Source organism: Rhinolophus sinicus, linkage group LG09 (assembly GCF_036562045.2).
Source record: "Rhinolophus sinicus isolate RSC01 linkage group LG09, ASM3656204v1, whole genome shotgun sequence".
Taxonomy (NCBI): domain Eukaryota; kingdom Metazoa; phylum Chordata; class Mammalia; order Chiroptera; family Rhinolophidae; genus Rhinolophus; species Rhinolophus sinicus.
In genome coordinates this window covers 57,025,226-57,052,222 of record NC_133758.1, presented here as the reverse complement: position 1 = coordinate 57,052,222, position 26,997 = coordinate 57,025,226, and the positions used below count along the sequence as shown (strand labels likewise).

The window sequence follows — 26,997 nt, the reverse complement described above, 5'->3', positions numbered from 1 at the left end:
GGGGGGCGGGGGGGTGGCGAGGCAGGGGGGCGGGGCAGGCGCGGCTTTCTGGGGCCGGCAGAGGCCTCCAGAGGGCGCTCTGCCCCGCGCCGCACGCCCGCCCCGGCCCACCGTGCGCCTTCAAACGGTGATGCAGCCTGTTTTTAATGGCTGGGCGCGGGGTCTGCGGCGGGGCGTCCCCGCGAGCCCCCCGCATCCGGGCTGTCCTGAGCCTGCGTCCCCAGAGGCCTCCGTGTGCCCGGGTTAGGAGCACAACCTCCATTCACGGAAGAGTAAACAGGCCGGAGGAGGGAAAACACCCTACCCTGGGTCATGCGGGTCTGTGGTGTGGGTCCCCCACCTCTTGGCCTTGGCGATCGCATCTGTTAGGTGGGATGGATACCCTCGCTACTGAGCAAAACGGCGCCCTCTGCTGGCCGGGCCGCACAACACCCTACATCCCTCAAAACCTCAGCTGCGCATTCACAGACCCAGACGCAACCCAGAAGGAAATTTCCATCTCAGAGTCCCGAGGTGGGGCGTGGCAGGACGTGAATCCAGGCTGTCCCGCACAGAGGCCGGGCGCGCCGCGGGACGCGGGTATCGGCGGCCGGGGCTGTCCACCGAGGGCGCGAGGCCCCATGGTCCAGCAGGGGGTCATACAGCAGTCATTTGTGATGGTGCTTGCCTGCGCGTTCTCAGAGCCGCCTAAAGGTTGGGGTGTGGGGACGCCTCCCCACAGAAGGCCCCGTGGAAGGTGAGGCGAGGCGCAGGAGCACCTTTAGTAGAACCGAAAGGACCAGAGAGCCTCGCGGTTGAAGGGTGAGCTGGGTAGGGGAGAGCAGCAGAGAACGGAGAAGCTCTTGCTGTGTGAGTACCTGTCTGTCATCCCCACAGAAGAGGAAACAGCTACACTGCAGGGTAAGGAACATGGCCCGGCAAAGGGGTCCCTCCCACCTCGCCCCCTCCCTCCCGTCGTGCAGCCTCTATCCTAGTTTCTGGGTTAATCCTTACCTTGGTTTCCTTTGGGTATTTGAACATGCTACTTTGCTGTGATTGTGGGGCATCATAAAAAAACGCGATCTCTGCGCTGTGTGGGCCCAGCAAGGCCGGGTTGCTGACGGGCAGTTTGTTTACTCTTTGTCATGTCTTAGCAGGTGGTGCTAGTCATCTTTTCTCCTGCTGATGAACCAGCGCCCTGGTTTGGGACCACTGTGCAGTGAGCTGTGATGGACATCTTGTGCAGGCTCTTGGAGGCAGTTAGACCTGATGGGCTGCGAAATCATCAGGTAGGTGAGTGTTTAGCTTTGATGGGCACCCCAAAGCAGCTTTCCCTAGTGATAGCCGGGTTTGCAGTCCCAGCAGCAGTGTGGGTCCTGGCAGCCCCCATTCTCACCTACATTTGGTACTGTCACTCTGGAGTTGTTGTCTATCTGGTAGTATGCACCGATTTATCATTGTGGCTTTAATTTGCATGTCCCTGAATAAGGGTGAGCTTCTCTTTCAAAAGTTCTGTTTACTATTTTATTGAATAAGCACTAATCTAGCTAGCGCTGACACTACACAGGGTTCTGCTACATTTTAAAGATGGGTAAACTGAGGTGGGAGAGGTGAAGTGGCTTGCCCAAGTTCCCTAGCTGGTAGGTGTCAGAGCTGGGAGGCTACTTCTCACAGTCTATTTCCATAGCCTGTGGTCTCAACTCAGCCACTGTACTACACACACGCACGCACGCACGCACGCGCACCTATGAACCAGACCCAAGTACCTTCCCTTCCTCGTGAACGTCTGAGCCACATACCTAGCTTCGCATTCTGGAGTGGCTAGTTAATGTGCAGCAAGTCCCATCTGTGTCCAAGATCCACTTTCCTCATCTGCGAGATGGAGTCAGAGACCCCTTACTGAGGTACAGTGAGGACGTGTGAGTGTGAGCACCACAGTGGGCTTGAGAAAATGTCTATTCCCTGCTCCCTGTGTTGGTACCAGGGCTGTCCCCACCTCTCTGACTGCTCCTTGCCAACCTATCCTTTGTGGGGCCACTGAGGCAGGCACTGCTCAAGACCCTTCTCACTCTGTGTTCAACAGTCCCAAGATCCAGGGCTGCTTCTTTGCGTTCCAGCCCCCCATCTCTACTGTCTCCCCGAGTGGCTCAGGAGGGCTGCTGGGCTCTGGGTGGTGGCCAAGCTCACATGCTCACATCCTACAGTTGCCCCACCAAGAACCTCAGTGTCCCCCAGGGCCCCTGCATGCCCCAAAACATGTTATACCAGATTAAACCACTTCCCTCTATCCCCACTTTGTCCCCTGCTCCTGATCATGTCACTTTGTCCTTTCCCCAAAAGGTGATGTATGGCAAGTTCTTTCCAAGATGGAAATCTGATTATGTAATGCTCGAGTATCATGCATGACCATCAGTTCCAGGAGGGCCATAGACCTGAGCACAATAAGGAAAACTGCAAGACTTTTAGAAGACAACAGAGCAAATTAGCTTTATGACTGTGGGCTAGGGAAGATTTCTTCAATGAAACATCAAAAATAAATAAGAATCAATTTGATTACCTTAAAACTGGTTATTTTTGTTCATTAAAATTACAGAGTTCAGTAAGAGTTACAAAAGAGGAAGTGGCCAGACAAGCCAAGATTTAGGAAAAGATATTTGCAACACACATATATTTGACAGAAGATGCATACCCGGGATATAGAAGGACCTCACAAGAATCAATAAGGAAAAGACAACAACCCAGTAGGAACAGGGAGAAGACAGGCACTTTGTTGAAGAGAAAATGGGAAGTAACTTGCTCCAATGAGCCAAGTGTGGTGGTCCCCACCCTCTGGAGCTTTGTCTGACCCAGGGGTACCTGCCCTTAGTGTGTTTGTGTGTGTGTCCTGATGCTGCCTTCCAAGGAGCCTGCCCCAAGTACAGATGAAGAGGTGTGAGGTCCAGTTGGATTCGCACCTGGGTGTGTGGCCCTGGTGCTCCTCATCGTGTGTGATGGGGGTAAATGAGTCAACGGGACAGTTTGGGCCCTTCCTGACTGGTCTCCTCTGTGGTTTTGCTTCTGGTTGCCAAGTAGTTCAGGAAGGCATGGGGTTGTTGAATAGCACAGGACAATTCCTAGGAACAGCTTTGATCAAGGTTTGAGAGGAGGTTCTTTCAGTAGCTCCCAGTGTTCCTGCCATGCGAGCAGCTCCAGGGGCTGCTTCCGCAGTTTGGTAACTCAGAGCTTTGCTCGAAAGTAGACTCAAGGGTGCCTTCTTCCCTCCCCATAGTGGGCCCCCATCACCGATGGGTGAGGAGGACAGGGGAGGGAGCACAAGGGGTCCTGGGCACCCAAACCCCCTGGGGGACAGCCACTGATCGCAGGCCACTGGGCTCAAAGCTAGGGTCACCCTGACTCCTGTCTGCCCCTCGCCTCCACATCAAAACCATTTCTCATGTCTCTTACTCCTGTCACCTCCTGCCCCACAGGTGTGGAGGCCTCCTTAGTTACCAGCTCCCACCTGCCCCTCCCCACCTTGCTCTCCACACTGTGGCCGGAGGGATCTGAGAGAGGAGAGAGTGTGGAGACCCTCCCTGCGCAGACCCTCCAGCGGTTCCTTCAACACACAGAATGCTCCATCTCCGCACCCATATGAGTACATACACACATGCACATGTGCATACACACTGGGGGAAGGCACGGAGCAGGTACTCCCTGGCTGGTCCTCGACATTTGGTGGGCACTTGCCTTGGGCCGGCCCCGAGTGTATAGCACTGTGAGTCATCTTGGCTCTTCCTCACGCACCCCTGTGGGGTTGGTGCTGTCAGCCTCAGCCCACAGGCTACCACTGTGGACACAGTCAAGCTGCAATCACTTCTACATTCTAGGAGCCCACTCTAGCTGCTGGATGCAGAGGGGGTTGGGGCATCTGTTCCAGGGCCAGAGCCATCCCCACACTCCAAGCCTTTGGCCTGTGGCTCTAAACCCGGAGGATAGGAGCTCGCCCAGGTGCAGACACTCTGAAGAGAAGGCTGCCAGGCCCACCGTGGCCTCCTCCATCTGCCAAGCCCACTCTCCTGCCACCCCTGCCCTCACCAGTCAGGTGCTGTTGGTTTCAGGACACAGAAACTCAACGGGTCTTAAGCTCCAAGTAGCCTATAGTGGCTCAGGTTAGCAGCAAGTGAGCATGGCTGAGTCTCAGGCACAGCATGGCCATAGTGAGCCACTACCTCGGTTCACGCCCACAGGTGGCTTTGGCACCTCCAGCTGCTTCTTTCCCAGTAGGTCTCGAAAAATTCCCAGAATGGAGCCTCATGAAGTGGGCTGGTGTAGGCTCTTTCCCTTGGCCCCTTGAACCAGTTACCATGGCCAGGGGATAGAACCTGACTGTTGACGGGCTGGGATCGGGTAGCTCTCCAGAGCCATGGGTAGCATCGGGGAGTGGTTCCCTCACTGAAAATCCTGGTGCAATTATCAAAACAAGCAGGCCTGGATGCAGGGTAGGCAAAGCATTCAGGACTCCACCTACCTAACTGCTACTACTTCACTGTGCCCAGCGTTCTTGGCATGCTGAGATTCTTGCTCCAAAGATGCCTTCGCACCTCAGGTCTTTCCCTATGCTGTGCCCTTGTCCAGGAGTGCCCCCGCCTCCACCTTCCATCTGTTCCCACTCCCACCCCTTCCAGAAAGCCTTCTTGAGCCCTTCCCACCTGTGAACCCTTCTCAGGCTTCCTGTCCCTGTCTGTTCCAGCTGTGACCAGTCTAGGCTCAGGTCTGTCACCAGCTCTCACCCGGCCTTGGGGATGCAACCAGGTTACTGTCAGCACTACATTGTATAGAAGACACAGTAGCAGAGCTCCCTACCCACCACTCCATAGATAGTCTCCAAGAGCACTGGGGGGCTCAGCATTGCCTTGTCCTGGGGCTGCTATCTCAGATGACTTCAGAGCTAAATGATAATGGATGTAAAGAGTAAGAGGCTGGATCTAGGAGCTGGTGAGGGCTAGAGTGGGCGATGACCTGGAGGGCAATTGTGGAAAGCACGGACATGCTCTTGGGCTAGTATTGAGTGAACAAGACACACCAATGAGAAGAACCCAGCCAGTAGGTCTCCAGTTTGCAATCTGTGGCTTGGTGCAGCTCCCACAGCACACATCATCCCCACAAGGCCCAGAGTGGGTGCTTGTTGCCCTGGGGCTCACAGTCAGGTCACAGACGATGTCCGCAAGGATGGGAGCCGTCTCCAGGGCCATGGCCTCTGGAAAAGCCACCCCCTCCCCTGGCACCCCACAATCACAAGAATCAGAACCCCAAGGATCAGGGAAGCAGCCCAGGTTTTCCCACTGTGCTGAAAATCCCTGGGGTGAAGTAGGGAAGCTGAACCTGCTCCCTACCCCAAAGTAACAGGGCAGCTCCCTCTTTGTCCATCTGTGCAGGGTCAGAGGAGGCAAGCTCTGAAACCAAAGAGTGAGACGCAACCCACAGTCTCAGCACACAGTGCCCCAAATATGTAGGACCCAGTCAAAAGTCACTCATAGCAAGCACCAGGGAAAGCTGAGCCTCTTTGAGAACACACAGTCAACAGATGCCAACACCAAGGTGACACGATGTTGGAATTATCTGACAAGAATTTTAAAGTAGCCATCATAACAAATGCTCTGATGAGCAATTATGAATGTGCTTGAAACAAATGAAAATATGGAAAGTCTCAGCAAGAAAATCTAAGTACAAAGAAGAACCAAATGGATATTTTGGAATTTTTTAAAAAATTAAAAATCAGAATAAGCTCAATAGATGTCTCCGCAGCAGAACAGTGGGGAAAGAGAAAAGAAACAGTGAACTTGAAGCTAGAACAATAGAAATTACCCAACCTGGAAAACACAAAGGGGGGGGGGATAAAAAGAACCTCAGGAGCTTGTAGGATCGAACAGAAGATCTAACATTTGTGCCATTGAAGGAGTCCCAGAAGGAAAGGATGTAAGACGGTGGTACTGAAAAAGTAGTCAAAGATATAATGGCTGAAAACTTGCCAAGTTTGGCAAAAGACATAAACCCACAGATTCCAGGAGGCGAATGGATTAAAAAATTGTATAAACCCAAAGATATCCATGGCAAGACGCATCATCATCAAACTTCCAAATACTTCCTAAGACAAAAACACCTTGAAAGCAGCAACAGAGACACGACTCCTTACCTGCAAGGGAAAACCGTTTGAATAACATGGATTTCTCATCAGAAACCATGGTGGCTGGAAGGAAGTGGAATGACATTATTAAATGCTGAAAGAAAAGAACTGCCAACCATGAATTCTATAAGTAGTGAAAATACCGTTCAGGAATGGGGGGGGGGAGTCAAGACATTCTCACATGAAGGAAAAGGAAGAGAATTTGTCACCAGCAGAACTACCCTGACAGAATGGCTAAAGGAAATTCTCTAAACAGAAAGAAAATTATAAAAGAAAGGATGCTGGACGCCAGGAAGGAAGAAAGCACAATGGACTTCTCTGAGGCTTTTGAAGTTGCACTGGATGGTTGCAAAAATTACACCACTGTCTGATGTCTCAGTAGAGTTAGAAGGAACATCTCAGGTAATCATATTATAAACAGGGAGGGTAAAGGGATGTAAAGAAAGATAAGATTTCTACACATCACTCAAACTGTTAAAAACAGTAGGCTGTGTACTAAGTACATATATAGACTATAATCCTTGGAGCAACTATAAAAATCTATGCAGATACATGCAAAATGCTATAGATAAACCAAAATGGAATTCTAAAATGTGTTCAAGTAACCTACAGGAAGGCAGGAAAAAGAAAACAGAAAGAAAAAAAGGGACAGAACAAAAAATAAAATGGCAGATTTAAACCCTATTGTATCAATAATCACAGAAAATGCAAATAGTATGATTACATTTATATACATTTTCCAAATGATAAAACTGTAGAGATGGAGAACAAATTAGAGTTTGCCAGGAGTGAGGAATGGCGAGGGGAAGGGAGTGTGACTATAAAGGGCAGCACGAGGGAGGGAGGGTTCTGGCTTGATCACAGGATGGTTACCCGAATCTACATGTGATAAAGGACACAGAGCTAGACAGGCACATTGTATCAATGTCAGTGCCCTGGTTTCCATAGTGCAGTACAGTTATGTAAGATGTAACCACTGGGGAAGGCTAGGGAAAGATATGTGGAACCTCTCTGTATTGTCTTTCCAACATCCTGTGACGCTATCGTTATAGATTATACGTGTAATTATTTCGAGGTAAAAATACCTTGGCTGCTGCTTTTGCACCAGGCCCAGCTCTGCTGCTGGCACTACCTCTGGGAGCAGAGCTTGTCCCTTGTGGCCCCCTAGCCCTCTGTGGCTGGGGAAGGTTGGACAAATGGCTGGTTCTGCCTGGGCCCCTCACAGAGCTCACAGGCCAGTAGGACATCACCACAGCAGAGGCTGCAGCAGGAATCCTGAGGATGCCCCATCCCCCCACTCTCCTGAACTTGTCTCCTCTTTCTCCAGGCCTCAGAGCTCATGTTACCTCTTCAGAGAAATTCCTGATTCCTTGACGTAAAATGCACCCTTCACAACCCCTGATTTAATTTCATCACAGCACTAATTCCCCTGATTTTTTTTTCTAAGCTGTTTTATTATCCATCACTCTCAGAATGGATGCCTCATGAAGACAGGGGCCTCATCTTTCTTTTAATGACTACACAAGGTAGACAGTCTATAAGGGCTTATGGGATGTAGTTGCGATCTGTTGCTGCATAACAAATCACCCTAACGTTGAATGGCTTAAAACAGCAACCATTTATTCTCTGTCATGGTTTTTGTGGGGGATTCAGAGGGTACAACAGGGAAAGCTGGTCTCTGCCTCACAGTGTCTCAGGTGTTGGCTGGAAGATGCCCTCTCCCAGCCATTCAATCCCAGATCCATCTCCAAAGAGCTCTTTCAGAACCTCCTGGCAGTGCCCACGCCACACATACCTCTCTGTGGTCGTGCACTGCCTGCCCTATGGATGTGGGCAGGTTCAAGGGTGGGAGTGGAGATGAAAAAGGGAAGTTGGAATTTCTGGGGAGTCTTTTTGAACTACCCATGTTCCCTTCTGTGACACCCCTCCAGGAAAACCCTCTCCTGGGGGGAATGGCCCCATTTGAAAGAGTACCGTCTTCAGAGGAAGAAACATGGGGTTCAGTCCCTCTTGGGCTCCACTCCAGTTATGTCCCCTCCTTTCAGTGCCTTTTCTGGATCATGAGGCGAATGGCACCTGCTCCCAGGGTCACTGTGAGCACCAGAGAAAACACTGGGCACCCCCCTAGGCATAGAGTCCTCCCTGAGGCACCTCGTTCAACCCTCAATATCACTGGGCAGGGGAGGGTGTCCCCTTTTCACAGATGAGGAAACTGAGGCATGAAAAAGTAAAGTGACGTTGCCCAGGGTCCACGCTGAACACCCTGCAGTCCTTGCCTCTGATTATCACGAGCCGACCTCTGCAGCAGCCCCGGCTGTGTTGGTCGCCCTTCCACACCCTCTTTCTGCCTCCTCCATGCTTCCTCATAGGGGTCTGTGTGATTTCCCTAATTTACCATGAGTTCTGCATGTGATGCTTGTTCCCTCTGTCCCCATGAGCCCTCTGTTCCCATGAGGTCACCCTGCTGACCTTTCCTGGCCAGCCCCAGCACAGGCTCCTCCTTTTCTGGGAAGGCTGCCCTGAAGCAGCCACTCACCCACCTGGTCAGGAGCAGCCCTGAGCTTATGGGCGCTGGACTTCAGCATCAGATGTCCCTATTTCTGAGCCTGCATGTACACCAGGTCGGAAGCAGAGGTATCACGGGGCGCCTGGCAAGGAATGTATGAGGAGTGGATGAGATCAGCCCATTTCTCCGGTGTCTTTACTGGGTAAGGCCAGGGCCAGCCATGTAGCCCACCATCTTGGGCACCAGCCCCAAGGGCACGGGCACAGGCCCCACAAGGAGGGGGCAGTAAAATAGGGATAGTGAGGGGCTGGGACCTGAACACATACCACCTGGCTCAAGTCCCACTCACGGGAAACCCCCTCCAGGACAGGCAGGGTGTTTTTGGTCAAGGGACAAACACCAGGGGTGATATTTAAAATATTTAACAGCCCATCAGAGTAGACACTAGACATAAACAATAGACAGGACCAGCCTTGACAAAAATCTAGGTTTGCTTCATCCAAATGGACTTTCACTGACTTGCTTCTCTGAAAGGTCCAAGGACATCTTGCTTCAGGTATGTCTGGATCCAAGGCCCAATAATGTCACCAGGCATCTATTTCTTGGCTCTACCTTCCTCTGTGTGCATTCTCAGGTGTTCTCCCTACCTGTTGGCCAAGACAATCCTGGCAGCTTACTGGACCTATTGGAGTCATGTGATTAACCCCTCACCTCTCCACGGCATACCGTAAGGTGGGGGGTCAGGTGGGGCAACCCCAATGTGTGGCAGCTGCTGCTGCCTCCAGAACGATTTACTTTCTAAGAGGTCTGGACTTTTGGTGTGTTTTTTTTAAATAATTAAAACAGTCCTTTTAATTATTAAAATATATGCTCAAATTAAAAAAAAGAAAAGAAAAATCCAAGTAGTATACAAAAGGATACACAAAGAAGCCAGGCTCCCTCTGACTGGTCCCTCAGCCCAGAGGCATGGTACCCTATTACAAGCAAATGCAGACACCTATGGGTATTCTTGCCTCTCTGTTTTCTCAATGGTACAAACTATACACCCTACCCTGAACCTCCTTCTTTTTTTTTCTTCTTTTCTCTTAACCAACAGATCTTTGGAGATCATTCCACAAGAGCTACCTCAAGATACCTCCCTCTGTCCCTCTTGAACTTCATAGAAATGGAATCCTCCAGGACTGCCCTCCAGTAAGTCACACTTTTGTATAACCCTCCCCATGACTTGCTTCTAACAGATAGGCTAGGGCAAAGGTGAGGGACCTCTCATGGTCACATGACAGACAACTTCACTGGCTTTGAAGAAGTATTGAGGGAGGGCCTGTGAGAGTCACGTGGCCGGGTACTGGGGACTGGGGTGGCCTTCGTCCTACAGTCACAAGGAAAGGAGTTCTGCCAAAGGCCAGGGGAACTTGGGAGAGGAGCCCAGCCTGACCACGCCTTGACTGCAGCCTCACGAGTCCTGAGGAGGGAACCAGCTCAGCTGTGTCAGGGCTCCTGACCCATGGCTGTGTGGTTGCAAGCAACTGGTTTGTGGCCATTTGTTAGGAAGTTAAGACAAGCGTGACTCCTCTCTATCTGGCTTCTCTCCATGAGATATGAGATTCATCTTTGTCACTACCAGAGTTCTAGTTTGTTCTTTTACTTTGCTAGGTAGTATTTTGTTGTATGAATAAATGACAACCTACCCATTCTACTGTCCATGGACGTTTGGGCTGTTATGAATAAAGCCGTATGAACATTCCTATATGTACCATCTAGACGCCATGCGTATTCATTTTCTTGGATATTGACCCAGGAGTAAACTTGCTGCATCAGACTGTAGGTGGATATTTAACTTTATAAGAAACTGCCAAACCAATTTCCAAAGTAGTTGAATCATTCTGCACTCCTAGCAGCAGTGTGCATGGGCCCTGGAAGTTGCTCATGCTCACCAGCATCCGGTGGTGTCTGTGCAAAGGTACTTCCTTGTGGTTTTGTTTAGCATTTCCCTGATGAGTCATAAGGACATGGAGCATTTTTTCATATGTTTATTGACCTCCCCTGAGACGTTCCTGATATTACTTTGTCTGCTATAGATGATTTATTATCTGCCCGTAAACCCCAAGCTGGAACTAGAGGGAAAGAGAAACTCTATAAGGCATGAATCACTGGGGCACTTCATGGAGCCCAAGAATGAAGGTGACACAGAGAACAGAGCTAAGACATGGAAAGAGAGGGACCAGGTCCCAATCACTGTTTAAGCTCCTAGATCCAGCCATGCCTGAGGCTTCCTTCTGGACTCTTCAATTACATGAGCCAACACACTCTTTTTGTTTAAGTCCCTTTGAACTAGGGTTCTGTCACCTGTGCTAAAGGGATCCTGACTGAGGCGGGGCTTGAGTTGGCCCATCTGGGTTCCAGGCTGCCCTACTCTCCAGGTCACTGACTTTCTTCAGGCCCATTGAGCACTGGAAAGGAAGTGTGGAGGGATGGGGACTCTCTGAATTCCAGGTGCTCCACCAGCTCTCCCCCATACCCCCACCTGCCATGGTCTGCACCCCACTTCATTGCTGTTTTGAGGCTGAATAACCATGTAATTGGTTTATCTGTTCCACAGTCAAAACTTCAGCTAATATATTTTTCATAATTAGTTGATGTTTATTTAACAGGAATAACCGGCCCATTAAATTTAATGAGGCAGGTTATCAGGTATGAAGTGGAAATGTTTTTCCTTAAGAGCAACTTGGATTTGGCTGCTCTGGTTAACGGGCCAGGGAGATGCTGCCAGTTGCCTTGTCTGGGAATGGAAACCCCCAGGGAATGGGGGTGTAGGTGTCCTGTCCTCACAGGAAATGGCAACCGGCACCCCTAGTGCTCCCAGGACCCCCAGTGTTACTCCACTGCATAACATCTGATAGCATTAATTTTATCTTGTCTGTCTCCCTTAATGGTCTTCATGCTCCTGAGAGCAGGGTCCCTCTGTTTTACTTAACATTGTATCTCCAGTTCTAGAACCATGACTGCACATAGTAGGCATTCAATGCCAATATTTGTCGTGCAAAAGATGAATAACTAAGGAGATGCCTCCTGCCTCTGCAATTACCTAAGCCTCCAGGGCCCTCCCTCCTGGCACACTTTGGGCCCTGCCTCATTCCCCTCCCAACTTTGCTGCCCCTGCTTAGTAGGAGGGAAAAGCTCTATTTGAGGAGATCCACATTCTGCCAAGGGGCAACCACTGGGCCAATAGACCTCACGAAGAGAGGACCCTGGGCCGCCCTGACCCAGGGCCCAGGCTATGGAGGGCTGCACCCGCCAAGGGCATTCAGGATGCATTGAGCCTGGGGGCTAGTTTATAAAAATGTTCAGGTCACTTTAGAACATAAAATACAGTTCATTATTACACACACACACACACCAAAACACACTCATAATCCTGTTTCCTAGAGAAAAGTACAATAAGATGTTGGTGTATAACCCTTTGGACTTTTTATGTGTGTGTGTATTTTTCCATATGCCTAGGTGATATGTTTTCATTCCAAAGAATGGGCCATACAGAGAATTCTACTTATTTTCTTAAAATAAGAGTGCATGGGGCTGGCCCGGTGGCGCAGGCGGTTAGAGCTCCATGCTCCTAACTCCGAAGGCTGCCGGTTCGATTCCCACATGGCCCAGTGGGCTCTCAACCACAAGGTTGCCAGTTCAACTCCTCGAGTCCCACAAGGGATGGTGGGCTCCGCCCCCTGCAACTAAGATTGAACACGGCACCTTGAGCTGAGCTGCCGCTGACCTCCCGGATGGCTCAGTTGGTTGGAGCGCGTCCTCTCAAACACAAGGTTGCCGGTTCGACTCCCGCAAAGAATGGTGGGCTGCGCACCCTGCAACTAGCAACGGCAACTGGACCTGGAGCTGAGCTGCGCCCTCCACAGCTAAGACTTAAAGGACAACAACTTGAAGCTGAAGGGCACCCTCCACAACTAAGACTGAAGGGACAACAACTTAGAAAAAAATCCTGGAAGTACACACTGTTCCCCAATAAAGTCCTGTTCCCCTTCCCCAATCAAATCTTAAAAAAAAAAAAAAAATAGAGTGCATGGAGTTCCATGTTAATAACTATATTCCATGTCACTATTGTTAGTGCCTATAGAACTATCTTATGGATGTATCACATTTTATTCAATGCATTCCCTATTCTTGGGCATTTAGGTTGTTTCCAGGATGTTGCCATTATTATAAACACTATGATAAACAAAGCAGTCGCTTTACTTGGCCAACTTTGGCTAAGTCCTCTGGTCCCGGCATAAACCTCAACTCTTCTGAGAAGCCCTCTATGACGCCACAGCCTGGGCACACTGAGCCAGCTCCCAGGGCCTCTCTGCAGGGGCCTCATCACAACTGGCTTCCAACGTCAGCTGTCCTGCTAGACTATAAACCATGGACCACGTGTTGCCATAGTTTTCATAGTGCCAAGGATATAATAACAATAACAGAGAAGCCAAGTCTGAGGCAGAGATGAGCTTGCAGGACATTTATTAGGGGGTGTCCTTGGGGTCAACAGTTATTGGTAAGGGGAAAGAGCAGAGGGTGGGGGACAAGCTGGGCTGCCAAGTAGTTTCACTGAGGCCCTGCCCAGATCTCGGGTTGGGACTCCCTTCCAGGTTGGGATGTCCTTCGAGGTTGCTCCAAGTTGGGGCACAGGAGCCTGTCCTTTATCCAACCCCCCTCATCAAGCACTAATTGGATGTAGCCCTGGCCCCCTGGGGCATGACTTTGGTGAAGTGGCTCCTCAGCAAAGGCACGTCCCAGAGGAAGACAACTTGGGGTCAAGGGCCGTCTACTGCCAGCCCTGAAGGAGATCTGACTGGCAAGCCTCCTGCACTCACCCTCATGAGCACTACGTGAAGGACACCTGTTGTCACCACCCCATAGGAGACAGCATCTGTGACTATCTCCCTTTTATAAATGAGGAAAACAGGCTTAGAGGCTCAGAAACTGCTGCTGAGCTCAGGGTTGGAGCTGAGTCCACCGCACTCTGATTCTCCATGTCATGCTGCTGAATGAGCACTGCAGAGATTGAGCAAGGGCCAGGATGAACACCCAGGACACAGGACCTGCGTACTCTGACTTCCTTTGAGCCATTGAACCACCATCACTGGGCGGACGATGCATGTTCCCAAAGCTGCAATGACGATTGTGGATTTGGCCGTTTCTCCTTTCTATTCTGTTGGTCTTGCTTCATGTATTTTGCTCTTGTGCCAGGTGCACATGTAGAAGGATTTTTAAGTCTCCCTGCAAGTTGTCCCTGTTACTCTTTGAAACGGCTTCTCTGTTGCTCACAGCACTCCTTGTCTTTTCCACCTTGTCTGATAGTAACATGACCAGCTTTCCCAGAGTTTACATGTATATCTTTTTATATCCTTCTATCCTCAAGCAACCTGTGCCCTCAGCATTAAGGTGATGTTTCTCTCTCTCTTTTGTTTTTTTTAAAGATTTTATTGGGGAAGGGGAACAGCACTTTATTGAGGAACAGTGTATACTTCCAGGCCTTTTTTTTTTTCCCCAAGTCAAGTTGTCCTTTCAATCTTAGTTGTGCAGGGTGCCGTTCAGCTTCAAGTTGTTGTCCTTTCAGTGTTAGTTGTGGAGGGCGCAGCTCAGCTCAAAGTGCCATGTTCAATTTTAGTTGCTGGGGGTGCTGCCCACCATCCCTTGCGGGAGTCGAGGAATCGAACTGGCAACCTTGTGGTTGAGAGGACGCACTCCAACCAACTGAGCCATCTGGGAGCTCAGCAGCAGCTCAGCTCAAGGTGCCATGTTCAATCTTAGTTGCAGGGGGCGGAGCCCACCATCCCTTGCGGGACTGGAGGAGTTGAACTGGCAACCTTGTGGTTGAGAGCCCACTGGGCCATGTGGGAATCGAACCGGCAGCCTTTGGAGTTAGGAGCATGGAGCTCTAACCGCTTGAGCCACCGGGCCGGCCCAAGGTGATGTCTCTTGTAAACAACATACAGATGGATTTGTGGGAGGGGTGGGGGTCGGGGTCGTTTCTTTGTTTTTTCTTTGTGAGTTTGCATACTTCAAAAGGCTCTTGATGCATTTCACCAAACCTGTCCTCCTGAGAGGTCACAGTGAGTCACCTCCCCCAGCAGTGGCCGGAGTGCAGGGTCCTCTCCACATCTACAATGACACTCCTCCCTCCCATGTCCATTGCACATTGGACATTTCCTCCATGCCCTGCTCTTGCCCCCACCCCAGCTACCTGCAATGATTCAGCATATGTGAGGCCATGTCTGCATCGGGCACACAGTGTCTGAAGCAGGGCCCCTATCTCCCAGTGGGTAGGACTGGTACCTCATAGGAGGTCATGCCCCAGGGCTCAGACCCTGCCTTGGCATCACTGGGCCTCTCCAGGTCAGTAATGATGTTGGAAGTAATGAACTCTAGCCATCTCTTCTGCCAAGGGCCACACTCCCCATCTGGGGAGCTGGGCGAGGGGAAAGGGTGCAGGATTGGCCCCCTCAGCTGGGTCACTGGAGCAGGGCAGAACCAAGACTCTGGATATCCCTGGGCCTGGCCCAGCATGCAGCCAGAATCCCACTTCCAACAGGAGACGCAGCATCAGAACTAAGCACTGTGCAATCTGAGGCTAGTTACTCCCATTCTCTGTGCCATGGTTTCCTTATCTGTACAGTGGAGCAGTAACAGCAATAACCACCCCATAGGGCTATGTAAGACTAACTGAGTTAGTATTTACAAAAGGTGTAGGAGAGGACCTGGCATGCGGTAAGTGTCTGATGGGACTGATTGATGATTGGGACTATTCCCTGCAAGCTGGCCGTCGTGTGCCAATACAAGCTGAAGTGCACACAGATGTGTGTACACACTGCCACTGCTACCACTACTCAGGTCCACCCGAGCACAGGCACACATGCCTGCCCAGCACACCACGAAGGTCATGCTGAAGTGCTTCCTGCTAGCCTGCTTTCAGGCCTGGGCCTCTGCACCACTCCTTCACACAAGGGGCAGCTACAGGCTGCCTTGCCCTCCAGTCCCCGACAGCTTCAGCCAATGGGAGGCATGATGGAAGGGAGTTTGGAGGGAGGTAGGAGGGGAGAGCCCACAGGTAGCACCTTTCACAGTAGCTGTGTCCCCTTGGTGACTCCAGCTACCCTGAGCAGGGCCTTTGTGGTGCCAGCTTCCACTGGGCAATCCTGCCTCTTTCCTTTGTCTCTTTAGCCCTGGGGCGATGGGAGCTTCCCACTGTCACTAATTTCTGGGTTACCATCCCATCCTATTTGGGGTTTCAGCCCTCCATCTCCTTTGTGATTAACTCTGCATTCAATCGCCTCTGTTTAAATAATCAGTGCTTTCTGGTTTCCTGGTTGCACTCTGGATGTCACAGCCAGCATCATCATATTTAATTCCCCCAACTGGGTGGGATAGGAATTAACAATCCCTTTCTATAGTCATGCAGCTGGTACGTAAGCCCAGAAATACCTGCCTCTAGGTGCATACCCCGCTGGACATAGCCCTCACCCATGCAACGCTCTCTCAGGCCTGACTTCCTATCAGATATGGCCATGTGGAAGGACTAGAGGTGCAGGTCCACACATAGGCAGGCCATGCACAGATGCACACACATAGGCAGTCTGTACCTGAGCACATGCACACATTCCCCTGCCACACTGACACTCCAACACAATGGACACGTACACCTTAAAGTCCCCAGTAGGGGAGGGATGGAGATCAGGCAAGGGAAACCTGGTTCTGACTCTAGGGGAGTCAGGGAAATAGGCTGGTATCCAAGTAGAGAGAGGCCAGGAGCATTAGTAGGTGGTAAACATGGCTGGTTGTTTGTGCACAAACACAAGTACATATGTACATATGAGCACACACACACACACAAAAGCACCTATATACACACGCACAGGTAGACAGGTGCATGCAGACCTGTGTGCACGCACAGCTGCCCCCAACTGACTCCTGGGTAGGAGGATGGAGTTTGAGAGTTTTTCCTGTGAGACTTGGAAGTTGGACAAAGCCCCAGACACCAGAGGCTTCAGAGGTTAGCAGAAAAGAAGGGCATCAGCAGTTTCTGGCTGGACAATGGTTCTGATATCACTTAAGTTCTATCAGCCAGGTGGCCTGTGACCCCACCAGGCTGACCTTACAGGGGGCCAGCCCCTCCCTGGCCTGCCAGGTGAATGTTGGGAGGAGGATCAGGCCAGGGCACCCTGACACCTACCCTGGCTGCTCACTTCTACGTGTTTTCTGAACGTGTCCTTGTTTGTTTTGGTAAGCTAACCCAGAACTTCTAGAGAGGGCATCTCCCAAAGCTACTTTCCTTTTAGCCAATATGCAGCCTGGCTGAATAAAACTGCCTTGTGCTACCTGCCCAGACAACTGGGCACTGCCAAGCCTCAACCCCCACTTGAGCTTTGCATGTGAGAATCTGGGGATGAGCAGAGATGTTTGGGTTGCAAAGCCTGAGTCAAGATCGCAGGCTCTTAGCTCCAGATGGCTTGGGGCTCCAAATGAACTTTAGCAGGAAATCCAAGGTCAACAGCAGATCAGAACCTCCGCCCCAAATTCCTCTTGCTGCCTTAGCGCTCGGCCAGGCGAGAGTGCAGCCTGAGGTGCTCAAAGCACCTTAGCTGGAGAGTCAGGCCAAAGTCAAGGACAAGACAAGCCGGCCAGTGTTTGGACACCAAATGAGCAGAGCACATCTCAAATCCAGCTGTGATCTGCCCCTCTCAATCCCGTGTCCTTCATTTCAGTCCACAGAATTATCAGCACGCATGCCAGAAATTTAGAAATCATCCTTGATCCTCCCCTCTCCCACTCAAACCAAGTCTTGCCAATTTTAGCTCCTGAGCCGGCCTAGTCTATTCCCTGGCCCACCCCATCAGCCTCCCATTTATCATGCCCTCAGGTGTCCTGCACCAGTTGAGCCCATCCTCCCCAGGAGCATGTGTGTCATCAGAGGAATTGGACCATGCTGCTCCCTGCTAGAGACCCCCCAGTACCTCGGCCTGGCATCCACCCTCTTCCCTGCCTGGTCCCCACTGTGCTCTCTGCAAATGGCCAGCTGTCCACAGTCTGTGTCTGGAATCCTACTCTAACCATGTCTGGCTTGCCCATCAGTCATCCACTCAGCTTTCAAATTGGAGTTTAGGCAGAGCCTCTGGCAGGAAGCTGGCCTATTCTCCCAGCTCTGTCCCTAGAAAGAACGGCTTTCCCCTCATTTCATCTCATACCTGCGTCTGTGGCTGCAGCAGAATTATGGGTTCCCACCCATCTCCGCTGCTAGGCTGGGTGCTCAGAAGGTGTGCAGCCTGTCTCATCAGCCTATGTCACCAGGCCCAGCACAGGGCTACACAGAAGAGGTAGCAGTGATTGCCTGCTAGCCAAGGGAATGACCGAAAACAAAGACAGTTGCTTTATTTGTTTTTGGACAGTAGCACATCCTCCCTTTCTTAAGAACATGGCGGCCCCAAGCACAGGGGCATCCTGGGCACCCGGCAGGAAATGGCTGTGGTTCGGGGGTCTGTGGGCTATGGTCCCATAATTGGTCCTTCTTCAGGGCTCTAAGTCACTGCCAGGGCCAAGAATGATGGCTGCTCCTCAACCCTACAAAGGAGAACAGGTCAGAGTTCAGTCAGGGCCCTTTTTTGCCTGGAACCCCGTGCACACCCAGGCCTTAGCTCCAGGAGGGCCCAGGCTCTTGGGCTGCCCAGGAGTGTGACTATTTACTGGAAATGGTCCTCTGTGGCTGGTCCTGAGACGCGGGACTGGGCCTATTTACCTCCACGCCCAGTGCCCCCTTAACATGTGTCTGTAGGGACCAGCTAACATGGACCTTCCGCTCGTCAGACCTCCCTGCCCCTGTGGATAGATAGGTCTCAGCCCAATTCTCTTCACCCCCCACTGAGGTCTCTCTTCTGTTCTCAGAATTTCCTCATACTCAGGCTATTGCTTGCTGTCCATATCCAAACACATGCACACGTCCCTGGGCTCAGAAGGTGCTGCACAGGGGTTAGAGCTTGCCCAGGCTCTGGGAGGTGCCTCCTGCACAACTCCTGACAGATGGGCCTCTGTCTTGTGCCAAGTCCCTGCTGACAGAGATGTGGGATCCTTGAATTCCCATCCCTGGTTCTGCTGGGAGCCTTCTGTGGCGGAGGCTGGGAGGTGGCAGCGGAGTTTCTCTGGCACTGGCTGCCCCTCACACACAAGGTGCAATCTGAGGGTCTGGCTCTGAGGCTCTTTGGGAGTCAGGTCGAACATTCTTTCTTGAGGGGAGGGTGGGAGGGCATGGAAGGAGGGAGGCAGGCCTGGCAGTGCCCCAGAGTCTCTCTCGGGTATGCTGGAGCAACAGAGAGTACACAGGAGTTACATGCAATCTGCCTTCCTTTGTGATCATATGGTGCAATGAAACTACATTGGTGAGCTTGTTTGTTAAAGATGTACTCTGTTGGGCGAGGGACTGACAAGTGCCACAGATGTGGGGCCTGGATGGAGAGAGAGAGGACAAAGTCGAGGCTCTGCGAGAAGGCCAAGGGGGCTTTAGCTCCCTTGGCACGTCTTTCACTTGGTAAAACAAAGTTAGGTGTGTGGTGATCAGGGGCTTGGAAGGGGCCACCGATCCTGTCGGGAAAGGTGTTCTATGCAAGCTTTCACAAAGACCTCGGCAGATGCGTAGGGACATGGGAAAGCCGCCTGTTCCATGGCCCACCAGGAGTGGTCCAGTGAGCCGGCTTAGCTCCCAGCACCTTCCATCTATAGTTCTACAGCGATGGTTGGCAGTGTCTTTTCCACTTAACTTGAAGTTGAGCAAACGGCTTTCCATGAGGGCTGTACCTGGCCCAGGGCAGGTGTGAGCTGGGAAGAGCCTTGACTTGGCTAACAGAATGGCGAGGCCAGGCTGTTGAGCAGCAGACAGACTCTGCCAGACCAGGTCTGAGGGCCTCTTGACCTCTAACCTTAGCCTTTCCACTACCAGTACCACAGTACCTTATCTCCTACTTGGGCAAAAGAGACTTTTCCATGGGAAGAAGACCCCATCTCATGGCTCTTTTAAGAAACACATCAGCCTTCTGGTGAGTCCAAGTCAAGGTGCTCCTAGAGTGAAGGACTCGCCTCTAGGTGGTAAAGTGCTGTGGCAGGGTTGGGAGGGGCCTGGTCCAGCCTGAAGCAGAGTACTGCTGGGCCTGGAAGGGGGATGGAATGATCTAGAAGAGGAACAGGAATTGGGGGAGGTAGGAGGAAGGGAACAGGAGCTGGCTGGGAGGGCACGGTCTTGGGACCACATCTCAGGGAAGGGTAGCTGCCAGTCTCAGAGGTCTAGGACAGCAGCAGCTCCTGAGACGTGAGCCCACCGTGACCCCTTCCCATTCACTAAGAGCTGGGCCCTGCATGCCCCTTCAGACCAGCACAGGAGTGGGGTGGGCGGTGAGGTCCCCTCAGCCCCCTCACCCTCTCAGGCAGGCTGCACCCATTCTTCCACCTCTGGACCCCAAGGCTCTTCCCCTCCCATAGGGCTACCCCTGCATTTTCTGTGACCCCTGCCCTGTACCATGGGCCCTCCTTCATGATCCCATCTCCAACTGCTAAAAGGTAAGAAGTAGGTGGCACATGTATGCCCTTAACTGGGTGGCTGGCCCCTTGAAGGTGGGGCCTGACTTGATCCAGTGCTGCTCCCAGACCCAGCCTAGTGGGGCCCAGCACCCAAACGTCCCCCTTTTCCTAGCCCTTAGAACACTGATAGCAACAGCGGGCAGGACATCTGAACCAGGAGGTGACTGAGGAAATCCAAGGCCTAAGAGTCCCTCAGTGTGCAAAAGGCAGAGGCCTCGAGGTTAGCCTGTCTGATGTAGCAGACAAAGATGGCAGAATGTTGTCAGCACTTACAGTACCTGCCCCCCATGGCCCCCGCAGCCCAGCACCAGAGTCTTTACCTTGTGGGCAGTGCTCACGCAGTGCTGGTAAGCCTTGACCAGGTCCGAGCACAGGAGCACCTCATGCAGGTGGTCACGGTAGCAGCGGAGGATCTGGGCCTGCAGCCCTGAGCACACGGGCTCCAGCATTCGGGGCCTGCAGGACAGAGAGCAGGCAGGCCTGGGGCTTGGTCCCAGTGGGCAGGGACTCAACACCATGGCTCAGGCAGTGGGCTCAGCGCTGGCCAGCTGTCAGCATCCAGGTCTGCCTCAAAGAGATCCAGAGCATGGAAGGGGGTAGAGTGCTGTGGGGGCTGAGGTCAACAGCAGAAGATGCGGTAGGAAGCGGGACTGGGCTCTTGCCCTCAGGACAGGGCCCAGGTAGCCATCCGGAAGACCCCCGTGCCAATGCTTACAGCATCCCAGGCAATTCCCACCTAAGGTATACACCTGATATACACCTGATTGCGTCATACACATCGCAGCTACTTTCTCACACAAAGTTGTTTTTCTGATTTCAAAACTAATACTTGCCCAATCAGAAAAATTGGAATACTGAAACAAAAAACTTCAGAATCTCACTTCCTAAAGATAACCACTGCAGTATTTTGGGGGTACTTTATTATTTTTTCTTTCTTTATCAAAGGCGGTTTAGAACCTACAAAAATTGAATTTTTTCTTTTTCAAAATATGAAACAAAAACAAAAAAGTGAAAACAGATTATGCTGAAGTCAGTCACCAGTGTCCTTGGGCTCCTCTTTGGTGTGTCTTCTCCCTCCTCTTCTCCCATTGCCCCTCCCTCCTCTCTCTCTCTCTCTCTCTCTCTCTCTCTTTCTCTTACACACACACACACTCATGCTACAATGCTGCCTTTATGCCAGGCCCCACCCTACTTACCTACTCCTAACAGCTCTGTGCAGAGTACACGATTATTTATTATCCTGTTACAAATCAGGACACTGGGGCACAGAGAAGTTAGGTAACTTGCCTAAGGTCACACCGAGGAAGTGGAGGAGGTAGGATATACTTTTTTACATGGTTTGGCTTGCACTGTTTCCACAGATTGGTTTTCTGACTTGGTTTTCAGGCCAGGTCCACACAGGAACCTTCACAGCCATAGATAGAATCAAAACACCTGATGCAGACTTTCAGAATTAACACCACCCATGGCTCAGGGCATTCAGTGGGAGTTGTAAACAAATGCAGAAAACCACTCCCCAAGGTTCTCAGCAATGAAAGGATCACTCTGTGTTTTATGCAGCTGTGCTCGTCACACGGGAGACTTGTAGGTGAATAACTGTCCCGGCCAAGGATCTCTGTTTTTTAAAAATCTAGCCATGCAATAGATGCTGGAACAGAGCAGCACCACCATTTTTTAAGATGACTCAAAGGTACCGAATTCATCAGTTACGAACAGCAAGGAACACCATACTCAGCAGCTTAAGTAAGTAAGACACCCAGGACTTACTGTCTCACTCTAAGTCTGCTGGTGGCACTTCCAGTGCTGCTGTGCCATCAATGATGCCACACCAGCCTGGATCCCCCTCCTTCCCCTGAACCATCCCTGCATGGTGGCTGTCATCTCAGACCTGCTATCTCACAAACATCAGCTTTCTCCTTTTCCCACTGGCCAAAACTGGGGAATATGCCCACCCCTAAAACCATCACTAACAAGGGGAGTGAAATGAATATGTTTAGAGCTAAGACCAATAAGACTCAGACCTAGGGCTTGAACAAAAATGAGAGTTTATAAACTAAAAAAGTAGGAGGGATGAGTGCCACACCACACCAATGCAAAGGTTTGAGACTCGTAAGGTAAAGGATGTGCCAGGAGGAACAGCCTTCCCATTCCCCGAAAGGAGGGGAACAGAAGGCCGAGGAAGCTCTGCTGGCCAGGATCTCCCAGGAAACGGGATTCCATCAGATTCTGAGGATGTGACCACGGGGAAGAGGCCGTTCCTGTCCTTGGGGTCACAGTTTTGGCTCTTGCCCACAAAGAACAGATGAGGTGTTAGATTTCCTATTTAAGGCAGACACCTGGTGTCTCTTCTAGGGAGATGGATGGGTTCCTCAGATTCAGGGGATGCTCTCATTGGGTTCTACAGAGTCATCTGGGGCAGATCACAACTGGGGTACAGGGGGTTGAGCACCCGATTCCTCCAATGCTTGCTTGTAAAATGTCTCTCCATTTTTGTACATAGAAACCTTGACACGCTTGTGGGCCTTTTGAAATGGATTTTTCTTGAGGACAGCCAGCCTTTGGATGGGATTCCATCTCAGGCGAGTTCTCCCTCCAACTGTGCTTGCCACTTCAGTTCCAACTGTTCTGATGTTCTCCCTTGGGAAAGCCGTGAAGTCATAGATCTTTGCTTTCTGCCCTCCATCCCACTGCCTCCCTCTCTTTTTTAAATCTCTGGTTCTCCCTTTTGGGGAGGCACAGGCCTCTCCTTTCCCATTTCAGACCTGTCCTTGGCAGGGTGCAGCCTGTGAGGCCGTGTCTTTCCGTGGGCTCTCTCCTGGCACTTCTGTTGTCTTTCACACCAGCCCTACTCTGCTCTTGCTCCCCGGGCACTGCCCCTGGAGCAGGAGTGCCCAAGGGCACAGGTTTTATTGCACCTTCCTTTGCTCTCCCTTGAAGCAGCACCCCACCGCCAGGTGACCCTCAGGAGGGCCTGTCCCTGGCAGTAGCCTGGTAGCTGGCAGGCACAGCAGGCCTCCTTGGTGGGGAAGTGCCAGGCTCAGCAAGGGCAGAGCTTTTCTGAGCTGCAGGTCTGTACAAGGCTTACAGGTCTATGTGGAGCGGTGTCCTGGAACACGACAGGTGGGGTCCATGTGGTTGAGTTGTCCTGGAGCCACAGCCCTGACCCCGTGAAGCCTCGCCCTCTCCAAACCTACGCAGAGACACTGACCCTCACTTTGCAGGTTGTAAATGGGCAGAGCAGTCTCTTCATAACTTGTTCTTCTCCCACTGTCCCCTCCTCCTTTGGTTCCAGGTCCCTGGACAAGGGCACCTGTGCATTTTCAGGGCAAACCCCATCAAACACCCAGTGGGCTCCCAGATCAGGAGAAACTGGGCCATGGTGAAATCCATCCCCTCCACACTAGCACCACCTCTGGGGCTGCAGCGGATTCTCTCCTCAGGGATTTATCAGGAACAAATGAAGAGATAGGATGGCAGGCAAATGTCAACTGGAAGAAATTTCACCCATTTGCCTGCAAAACGGCTCTGAATGAGAGAGGACAGGGAGAGCACAGATTGCCAAATAAAAGGATTTCTCTGAAGCAGGGCAGGGCTAAGACTGAAGTCAAACTACTCAAGAAAGCAGTTGCATTCTATCCAAGCACAGTTCCATCAGGCCCTGGTAACCTTGTTTATACTGCATAAGAAACTGCTCGAATTTTTAAAAACATTCAGTCTTGTGAACAACTGCTCTTCAAAAAAAATGTATCTATAGCGTGCTGTGAACTTTCCAGGGACTGAGATAAGTCCTGTCCCCCTGTCTGGGGGCGTCTACTACCATGATCAATACTTAATGGTCTTTGTGGCTTTGAAGTGGTTAATAGCTCCCAAATCAGAAGGCCTTACATGCATCGCTTAGGATGTCACTTACCTCTCTGGCCCTTATTTTCGTCATCTGCACCCTGGGGACACTGCCTGCCCTGAGGCAGATAAAGACCAGACAGGAACGTGTATGACAGTGTATATTGTGAAGGCCATTCTCACTAACAAGCTAGCGGCCAATGTGGGACATGACGGCAGGGCGGGGGTAGGGTGAGCAGGGAGGAGAGCTGAGGAAGGGAGGCTGGGGTTACTGGGGGCACTTGGTGGAGCAGAGCTAAGACAAGGAGGCTTTGGAGGCTGGGACCCCAGGTGTGGGCTTGATGGTGGGACTGCATCTGAACATGTCCCTCTCCCTATAACCTAACCTTCCATGTCATTCCAGTCCCAGTTCAGAGCTTGCCAAGGCCTCGTTGGAGCCTCCTTCCCCAGGAATTTTAAGGTGCCAATCATGGCATCCCTTCTCCAAGGAGTCAGCAGATCACTGAGCATGGCGCTGTGTGGGCCAGCAGGGAGAACACAGATTTTGGGGTCTGACAAACCTGGGGCAAGGCTCTGATTTTGCCACTTTCATTTTGTGGTCAAGGGTCAGATGGTGAGAAGAGTCCTACCATGCAGAGCTGCTCCGGACTCATCACCAGTGAGGCCTCTGGTCTGGCAGTGTCAGGGATACTCAGGAAATGGGCTGAATGCTGCTCTGCCTACACAAAGGGCATCCACATCCTGCCTCACCAACAGCCCTGAACCTGGGCGTGATGGCCACAGGCGGGCACAGGTGAGCAGAGACCACCTGACTCCAAGCATTGCTCTGTCCATTCAGACAACAGGCCCTGTGGCAGACCAGTCACCAGGGGCATGACACAGATGTTGGGGAATGAGGGCCACAAAAAGGCTGACAGGCTGCGCCAATACCATGATGACCTCTGGGCATGCAGTATTGTGCACCCCTCTTGCCAGCCATACTGCCCGTGAACCAGAGTTCTACCTCTTTGGCAGTAATAACATGTTTCGTGATGAGAGTAGTGATAAGAACATCAGAAAAAGACAAAGTATTAGCCATGAATAAAAACACATGCCTCTTCCTTGTGCTACAGCATCACATGTGGTCAGGCCCCTGAGGACAGAGGTAAAGAGCTGCCCTTGGACCAAAGCCCAGTTCCTGATCTGAGAAGCAGGGGTCGCTCTCACCACCAGGCACCACACATTGGGCACCCTTCCATTTCTAGGCTGCTACACTGTGCCCCACCCCTTTGGGATACAAAGGCCCTTTGCTCCTTTTCTTTGCTGCACAGACCCTTGGGATAGCTTATCAATTATTCCTGCCAACCCTTGAACTTCTCCTCAACCAACTGCCAAGCCCTCGGCCCATTTCCACAATTCACCCTCTGGAGCTCAAGGCCGCTGGAGACTTCCATCCAAGCTTCCCATGTTACACTGACACACTATGTTCTCAAAGGAATCCAGCATCTATCACCAAGGACCCACTTTCCCCTCCCTAGTTCCTATCTTGGAGAGTAGCATCACCACCTGGAGTCTTTCTACATGTCTCTTCCTGTCTTCATTGTAGATGTTTTCCCCTCACCTCCATTCTCTTACCTTCTTACTACATCAGCCCTCTCTCTCTCCGATGAAAGTAAAAACTGAAGCTGTATCCATTCCAACTCCCAAACAGCTCAGAAACTCATCCTCTCCATTTATGGTGACCTAATGTACCCTTCCCTGGGTGCCTCTAGATGCCCCTCACTGCTGTCCCTGCCTCCAACCATCCTCCATCCCCAGGGGCCTTCTATCCCCCACAGATGCTCCCTTGGGGCCTCTGGCTCAGGTTTATAGAGGCCATACCTGTCTGTCATCTGCCTCCTCTGCTCCTCCCTTCTTCCAGTTCTGGGTGGGTCCCAGAGCAGACTCCTATAGGCTTTCCAACTGGCCAAGATGATCCTTCTAGGAAGTCCTCCTCTCGCCTCTAGTGCTCAGACCTTCTGAGGCCCAGCTCTCCTGGAGCCCCCACCATGGCCTTTCCCTTGCCCTCCCAACTTCCTTCCCCCAGGTCACTCCCTGCAGTGTCAGGGTCTATCTCCTTGTGCCCCTCTTGAGCCATCAGTGCCCTGAGGGTACAGAAGACCCTTGGTATCCCTAGCTTCACATATCCCTGCCTCTGCCTAGAGAAGGGGTCCTTCTGCAGGGCCAGTCAATGATTCCTTCTCACCCCTGCACCTGATGGTCTCTTCTACTGGCCTTTCTCACTTAGACCTTCTCCATTCTACTTTTTCCACTGAAAACACACTCACCTTTCCAAAAAGTCTAAAACTGTTTCAAACCCAAACAACTTCTGCTTCTTGCCCCCTCTTAGCCCACTTCCCCCATGGCCCACTTCTACCTGCATGCCATAACAAAGCTGTCCCAGGTTTTATCTCCCAGAAGTGCCCAGTCCATCCCCTTGTCCCTATTGTTATTACAACAGCCACTTAAATTCTTCCTTACCTCCAGCTCATCCTCTCCACTGCAATCAGTGGTTTTTCTAGAACATAAAGCAGGCTACAGGTTTCTAAAATACCAAGTCAGTTTAAAAACCCATTTCTTGGGCGATTACAGCTCACTGGACCCTGTGCTAAGCATTAGCCTATAAGGTGGGAACTACACTCTTCTTTAGTTTATCTTAAATGAAGCAACAGTGGCTTAGAGAGAGCCAACAGCTTGCTCATGCTCACCATCCAACAAACAAAGCCAGCAATCAGGTCTAAGCCTTACTTCAGACTCGCTGCCCCACTATAGTTCCATGGCCCTTGAGTGGCCCCCACACATCCTGTGACTGCCATTTGTCATCCGTTTAGCTGTGTGGTTGAAGTCACTGTGCCACTAGCCCGAATGCCCTAAGAGGACA

General features: G+C 51.5%; 1 protein-coding gene and 1 long non-coding RNA gene across 9 annotated transcripts in view; one reads left to right on the top strand and one right to left on the bottom strand.

Annotated features, from left to right (window-relative positions):
• Nucleotides 1-26,997, bottom strand: part of PLXNA1 (plexin A1) — a 433,317-nt gene that overhangs the window by 61,390 nt on the left and 344,930 nt on the right. Inside the window, exons 7-8 of one of the 5 annotated variants that reach the window (XM_074340468.1) lie at nt 20,579-20,714; nt 18,041-18,254 (exon numbers count right to left, since the gene is read on the bottom strand). The exons of 3 other annotated variants lie outside the window; for them this stretch is intronic. In XM_074340468.1, the coding sequence (XP_074196569.1) occupies nt 18,249-18,254; nt 20,579-20,714 (142 nt within the window). In that variant the 3' untranslated portion in view covers nt 18,041-18,248. Of the gene's footprint in view, nt 1-993; nt 1,162-18,040; nt 18,255-20,578; nt 20,715-26,997 lie in introns of those variants that run through there. One more of the 5 variants, XM_019713039.2, reaches the window with a different exon arrangement.
• The window catches only part of LOC109435280 (uncharacterized), a 43,678-nt gene continuing 16,754 nt past the window's right edge, over nt 74-26,997 (top strand). The window contains exons 1-3 of one of the 4 annotated variants that reach the window (XR_012498835.1): nt 74-900; nt 1,137-1,268; nt 9,745-9,839. This is a non-coding gene — a long non-coding RNA (uncharacterized LOC109435280). Of the gene's footprint in view, nt 901-1,136; nt 1,273-2,319; nt 2,544-9,744; nt 10,402-26,997 lie in introns of those variants that run through there. The other 3 variants (XR_002135949.2, XR_002135946.2, XR_002135947.2) reach the window with 3 other exon arrangements.